Source organism: Gadus macrocephalus, chromosome 4, assembly GCF_031168955.1.
Source record: "Gadus macrocephalus chromosome 4, ASM3116895v1".
Classification (NCBI taxonomy): Eukaryota; Metazoa; Chordata; class Actinopteri; order Gadiformes; family Gadidae; genus Gadus; species Gadus macrocephalus.
In genome coordinates, this window is record NC_082385.1 from 30,153,620 (window position 1) to 30,161,147 (window position 7,528).

Genomic DNA, 7,528 nt, shown 5'->3' on the forward strand with positions numbered 1-7,528 from the left:
CCCCGATGTGCACGCGCAAAGAGCACACACGAGCAGCTATGGAGGTAGATTTGTGTCTTTATTATGCAATCAAAAATATTAGGTTTGAGAGCAAAACTTTCCACACTGCAATCAAAAAATAGGTTTGAGAGCAAAACTTTCCACACTGCAATCAAAAAATAGATTTGAGAGCAAAACTATCGACACTGCAATCAAAAAATGTTTTATTGCAAGATAAATTAATGTGATAAAAAAAATATTAATGGGAATCCAAAAGTTTTGTTTGCAAACCCAAAAGTTTTGTTTGCAAATCAAAAAGCTTTGCTTGCGAATCCTAAAGTTTTGCTTGCGAATCCAAAAGCTTTGCTTGCTGTTGAGCTGAATCTCGTGGGCGGGACCTACGCCGAAAGATGTAAGACACGTCTCTATTGGCCAGTCTCGATCGGAGTGACAGCTTGGCAACATCCACAGTTAGTAACGAGAGAGGGAGTTCTATTTCATGTAGGCTGCCGCTACGCCGTCTAGGCTTCGCCTTGGGCTTGTCCCGTGCGCGCGCTTGCGCGCCCTGAAAATCCCGTAGGCCTCCCTGTCAGCCGACAAGGAGACCATGGCAGAGGAGAGCAGGGCGATGTTGTTGACCGCCGCCGCGGATTGAGAGGCACAAACTAACAGGGCACTGTCCGTCAGGCCGACAATCTGCTTCTGGAGGCGGTCGGGGCAGCGGCTTTTCGGATGTTTCCAAGCTGTCACTCCGATCGAGACTGGCCAAGAGACGTGTCTTACATCTTTCGGCGTAGCTCCCGCCCACGAGATTCAGCTCAACAGCAAGCAAAGCTTTTGGATTCGCAAGCAAAACTTTAGGATTCGCAAACAAAGCTTTTTGATTCGCAAACAAAACTTTTGGATTCGCAAACAAAACTTTTGGATTTGCTAACAAAACTTTTGTGTTTGCAAACAAAACTTTTGGATTCCCATTAATATTTTTTTTAGCACATTAATTTATCTTGCAATAAAACATTTTTTGATTGCAGTGTCGATAGTTTTGCTCTCAAATCTATTTTTTGATTGCAGTGTGGAAAGTTTTGCTCTCAAACCTATTATTTTTGATTGCATAATAAAGACACAAATCTACCTGCATAAGCAGCAGAGCTGAGAGCAGCAGACAGCGAAACAGTCTGGATGGAAACCCCTTGGGTTTGGTGTGTGTGTGTGTGTGTGTGTGTGTGTGTGTGTGTGTGTGTGTGTGTGTGTGTGTGTGTGGGTGTGGGTGTGGGTGTGGGTGTGTGTGTGGGTGTGTGTGTGTGGGTGTGTGTGGGTGTAGATGTATTTGGGTGTGTGTGTGTGTGTGGGTGTGTGTGGGTGTGTGTGTGTGTGTGTGTGTGTGTGTGTGTGTGTGTGTGTGTGTATGTATTTGGGTGTGTGTGTGTGTGTGTGTGGGTGTGTGTGTGTGTGTGTGGGTGTGTGTGTGTGTGTGTGGGTGTGTGTGGGTGTAGATGTATTTGGGTGTGTGTGTGTGTGTGGGTGTGTGTGGGTGTGTTTTGAGGAAGTTGTTGACAGGAGTTGAGAAACGAATATTGAGCAGGTTAGTGATGGGTCGTTCGCAAACAAGTCGGCTCTTTTAACCCTTATAAGGTGTTCGGGTCTGTGGGACCCGTTTTCAGTTTTTAGCTTTATAAAGGTGATACAAATAATACTTTTTTTGAACAAAGATTCATTGGCTTTGGCTCATTTTCTGTGAGGAACATAAATCCCCCCCATCACATTTATTACACAAAGGGTGTTCGGGTCCAGTGGACCCAGAGCTAGTTTAAGTGTGGAAATTAGACACGAGAAAAAGAAGGTTCACACTGACATGTGATTACGTATTCATTAGCATATCTGTGGATGGCCGTCGTTATTCTAGGGTTTAGGTATTATTTCTTCCTCTCTCTTATCTCCTCCTCCTCCTCCTCCTCTTTCCCTCCTCCTCCCTCCCTCACCACCTCCTCACCCTTTATTTTTCCTTCACCCCTCCTTCCTCCTCCAACTCCACCCTTTCTCCCCCCCTTCCACCTCCTCCTCCTCCCCCTCCCTCTCTCATCCTCCTCTAGCTCTTCCCCCTCCCCCACCTCTACCTCCTCCCCCTCCCCAACATTCCTCCTCCTCCCCCCCCTCCTCCTCCTCCTCCTCCTCCTCCTCCTCCTCCTCCTCCTCCTCCTCAGAAGCTTGCCCCCATGGTGCTCTCCAAGAAGCCCAACAACATGTGCTCGGCCGGGGTCAACTACACCCCCGACCTCAGCTCCACCTTCCTCCTCCTACACCACACACACACACACACACACACACACACACACACACACACACACACACACACACACACACACACACACACACACACACTCCAAGGTGGTTGTTCTTGTGTTTTAGTTTTGTTCCAGTATGTTTTTTTTCTTTCACGGGGAACAAGGCGCTGAACTCTGGTCCTCGTTCCTCTATATATATATATATATGTTAGTGAGGTCCCCCCTTCACTTTAGGCGTCTTTGAGTGTTATTAATTATTATTATTCTTCATGTTTAACCTCTGTTTTCCTTTTATTCCTAGTCTGTTTTACATAGTTTTGAATGATGACTATATGCTCTGTAAGGTGACCTTGGGTGTCTTGAAAGGCGCCTCTAAATTAAATGTATTATTATTATTATTATTATTATTATATACAGTGATCCTATTGGCTCATCTTATCCTGGACCTTTCTGTTAGGTATCCTCCTGACTTGACCTGTTTTATTAAGTTGAATAAAGGCAAAAACATTTTGAACAACAAGGAATGTTGAGTTAATACGCGTCACAACGAATGTGAAACGTGTTCCCTGTGTGTGTGTGTGTGTGTGTGTGTGTGTGTGTGTGTGTGTGTGTGTGTGTGTGTGTGTGTGTGTGTGTGTGTTTGTCAGAACTACTTTTACCAGCAGGGGTTGCTCTAGTACTTCAAACGGGAAAAACTTTCCAAAAGCAAAAGGAGATCCCCACTGACCAGACTGTATCGCTGTCTAGTGCTCTCAGCTCTGCTGCTCGTGTGTGCACTGTGCGCGTGCATATCGGGGAGAGCAGAGTTCCTGTAGCAGCGTAGCGCCAATAAACAGCTCTTTGTCATGGTTTTCGTCGAAAATCGGATCGGGGTTCGAAGTATTCGGGGAAGCCAATCATATATCTACACCGATGATCCCAGTTACAATTGCAAATAACCACTAAATCACCACAATGTCTCTCGTTCTGCACCGGCTCTCTTTTAACTCCAGAAAGAAGAGAACACAAATCAACGCATTTGAAGAGGCCGACACGGCGAATGAATGCAGTGCACTCACGTGCCGTGGGGGCGGAGCCAGGTGTTAGGGGAGGAGGGGAGATTATGGAGTTAGATTCATGCCAAAACCCCGCACACACGCAAAACGTGTTTTGCTCACACATAACGATTCACACGCACACAAAACGTGTTTTACTCACGCAAAATGATTCACACACACGCTCAGTGTGGTTTGCAAATACAAAACATCATTCACAAACTAAAGCATTTTGCTTCAGAAACAAATACAGTATGTTTTACACAAAGTACAAAAAAAAATCCTTCAAGTACACAAAACAATTCTACAAGTACGGAACACGAAAGCTGCGCGTGGATCGGAATGCATTTGCGCACGGATCGGATTGCATTTGCGTGAGGAACAGCAAGGCGGAAAATTAGTGCCAAAAGTCACGTGACAAATAAATGTCCTGTTATTCACACTACACAACAGCAGGTGGCGGTGTTGAGTCAGTTTAAGGCCGCCAGGACGATCTTTTTTCTCCCCAAAATCTTTATTTGATGCCGGCCAAACGTGTGTGGATTCAACTCCATACTATGCGACTTGCCGCCCCTTTGTCACGGAATCGTACGACACGGAGAAAAGCTGGTTTGGGAGATTAAATTGAACAAAATGAGCGGCCAACAGGTGAGTCCAATGGAAGTGTCGCCACTCTGTTTTGGCATCAGATAAAGATTTTGGGGAGAAAAAAGATCGTCCTGGCGGCCTTAAACTGACTCAACACCGCCACCTGCTGTTGTGTAGTGTGAATAACAGGACATTTATTTGTCACGTGACTTTTGGCACTAATTTTCCGCCTTGCTGTTCCTCACGCAAATGCAATCCGACCCGTGCGCAAATGCATTCCGATCCACGCGCAGCTTTCGTGTTCCGTACTTGTAGAATTGTTTTGTGTACTTGAAGGATTTTTTTTTGTACTTTGTGTAAAACATACTGTATTTGTTTCTGAAGCAAAATGCTTTAGTTTGTGAATGATGTTTTGTATTTGCAAACCACACTGAGCGTGTGTGTGAATCATTTTGCCTGAGTAAAACACGTTTTGTGTGCGTGTGAATCGTTATGCGTGAGCAAAACACGTTATGCGTGAGCAAAACACGTTTTGCGTGTGTGCGGGGTTTTGGCATGAATCTAACTCCATAGGAGATTATGTTGAGGAATCGAAACCTAAAAAAAAATCAAGGGATATTTAATAGAGCTGTCAAGCGATTCAAATATTTAATCGTGATTAATCGCATTAATGTCATAGTTAACTCACGATTAATCGCGATTAATCGCAAATTATTTTTCTATGCTAAATATCCCTTGAATTTTTTGTCCCATAATTCTTCTCATTTTAATTCTCTTATCAACAAGGTGAAGTGCATCGGCTTGCCTTGTGCAAATGATTTTTTATTGATAACAACATTGGCATATACTGATCAAAACAGGACGATACAAAAAAAGAGCCTATAGTGCAATTAAACGACTGCTTTGAACAAATGTAATTTGAACATAGCAGTCAGGCTACTGCTTCTTTGTTTTGAGCCAAAGAAATTATTATTATTTTTTTTTTTTAAATATTGTTTTTAATAAAACAATTGCGTTAATCGCGCGATAAATTGTTTAACGCCGTTAAAATTGGTTTGCGTCAACGCCGTTAATAACGCGTTTAACTGACAGCTCTAATATTTAGCATAGAAAAATAATTTGCGATTAATCGTGAGTTAACTATGACATTAATGCGATTAATCACGATTAAATATTTTAATCGCTTGACAGCTCTACTAAATACCTAAACTTTTTCGTCTAGGAATGGCCTGTGCCAACGCTTCCTGATCCGAAGAGAACTTTTCATGTTCCATCTGTCTGGATGTGTTCAGCAGTCCAGTTTCCACACCATGTGGACACAACTACTGCAGAAGCTGTATTACAAAGTACTGGGATAAACAAGTCAAGTGTTGTCTAAATGTCCTGTTTGCAACAAGCTTTTCAACACAAGACCTGATTTACGGGTCAATACCCTCTTATCAGAGATGGTTGATCGGTTTGGAACGTCCGTATGACTAAAAGAGCAGCCTGGTGTTGAACCAGCAGAAGTTCCCTGTGACTTCTGTACTGGGACCCAGCTGAAGGCCGTAAAGTCCTGCCTAGTGTGTCTTATCTCTTACTGCCAAACCCACCTGGAGCCACATCAAAGAGTCGCAGGCCTGAAGAAACATCGGCTGGTTGATCCTATGGACCGTCTGGATGACAGGATGTGTAAGAAACACGAACGACTTCTGGAGCTCTTCTGCCAGAATGAACAGGTGTGTGTGTGTCAGTTGTGCATAGAGACAGACCACAAGAACCATCATGTTGTACCTCTGAAGGAGGAATATGAAGTGAAGACGGCCCAGCTGGGGAAGATAGGGGCTGAAGTTCAGCAGATGATCCATGAGAGACAGAATCATATTCTGGAGATTAAAGACACAATCAAACGCAGCATAGCAGATGCAGACAGAGAGATGGCTGATGGTTTGCAGGTCCTCAATGCTCTGATGCACTGCATTGAAAAGTGTCAGGAAGATCTCAACCAAATGGTAAAAGAGAGACTGAAATCCACGGAGAAACAAGCTGAAGGCCTCATCAAAGAGATCGAGCAGGAAATAGAAGATCTGACCAATAAAAGCTTAGAGGTGAAGCAGCTCTCACACACTAAAGACCACCTCCACTTCCTCCAGGCCTTCAGATCCCTCAAGGATCCTCCACCCACCAGGGACTGGACGACGGTGGAGGTCCGTCCTCCGTCATACGTAGGGACCTTGAGGAGATCCCTGGATCAGCTGGAGGAGACACTGAACATGGAGATGAAGAAGCTGCATGGTGCTGCTGAACTGAAGAGGGTCCAACAGTATGAAGTAGATGTGACTCTGGATCCTGATACAGCTCATCCCAATCTCATCCTGTCTGAGGATGGGAAACAAGTACATGAAGGAGATGTATGGAAGGAACTCCCGGACAACCCTAAGAGATTTACACAGGGAGCATGTGTTCTCACGAGGCAGAGCTTCTCATGGAGATTTTACTTTGAGGTCCAGGTTAAAGATAAGACTGGATGGTGTTTAGGAGTGGCCAGAGAGTCCATCCACAGAATAGGCAAATCATAGTGACCCCTGAGACGGGTCACTGGATTATTACTTTCAACAAGGATGGGTTGGTATTTAACGATAACCCTTCTGTCCATCTCCTTCTGAGAGCTGAGCTCCAGAAGGTGGGGGTGTTTGTTGATTATGATGAGGGTCTGGTCTCCTTCTATGATGTGGACGCCAGGGTTCATATCTACTCTGCTACTGGCTGCACCTTTAGTGAGCCTCTCTATCTAATCCTCTTCCCAGGTCTCTGTGATTATGAAGGTAACAACTCTGCCCCCCTGATCATCTCACCTGTCAATCAAACAGACTAGGACTTTTGTTTTATAATAAAATAATCAAGCATCAATGTCTGATTGACAGAATGTTTTAATGCAGCAATATCAACATTTTTTAATGTTTGGGAAGTAACATTATGAATGATATAACACAATCAAATACACAATACATCAAGTACACTTTATATTTCAATAAAAATATGTAAAAAGTAAAATGGGGTCAGTGTCTGTGGACATTCTCCTTACTCTCCCTCACTCTCTCCCTCCTTCCCTCATGTTTTTTATACTTTCAATGATATTAAATTGCAAATTATTACAGCAACTACACAATGTTGACTTTGTGAATTGTAAGTTTAGTTGAAAAATTCAGTTTTTTAAACAAAATGTTTATATTCATTTATTAATTATGAATGACCACATAATAAAGTGTTTGAAACTTTCTTGACTACAATTCAAATTGACAAAAGTAGAATGGGACACATCAGCAGGATATCTCGGGTCAGATAGAAATCAAGAGTGAAACAGAAAACATCACCAGTCCCACTTGAGAACTCTTTCAAAACATGAGCAACGTAACAAAATATGTCAGACTTTTGCCCGTTCATTTGCATTCTTGAAAATAACAATTTTATCGCAAAAAAGAACGACAACAGCAACGTGCATCATGATGCCAGTAAGTCAACACCAAAGACAGTGGAGCGAGTGTGGCCTTCACAGAAGGAGGTGGACACCATATTCTTTCTTTCCGTCTCTCTGGCTTTCATTCCATGCAGACCTCTGTACGAATAACCCCAGTGGCAAGCTGCACGGCGTCCATGTCTGTCCGT

At 43.6% G+C, this 7,528-nt stretch overlaps 2 protein-coding genes across 2 annotated transcripts in view; both read left to right on the plus strand.

Annotated features, from left to right (window-relative positions):
• LOC132455191 (NACHT, LRR and PYD domains-containing protein 3-like) overlaps window positions 1-7,528 on the plus strand; it is a 381,632-nt gene that overhangs the window by 340,154 nt on the left and 33,950 nt on the right. The gene's annotated exons all lie outside the window — the stretch shown is intronic.
• On the plus strand, window positions 5,254-6,856 carry LOC132455280 (zinc finger protein RFP-like). The gene has a single exon (XM_060049119.1). It carries the CDS (start codon window positions 5,530-5,532, stop codon window positions 6,439-6,441), a length of 912 nt encoding a protein of 303 aa, XP_059905102.1. The 5' UTR covers window positions 5,254-5,529; the 3' UTR covers window positions 6,442-6,856.

Excerpts from the sequence above, each read along its gene's own strand:
- LOC132455280 (XM_060049119.1), top strand. The coding sequence starts at position 5,530 with ATGGACCGTCTGGATGACAGGATGTGTAAGAAACACGAACGACTTCTG.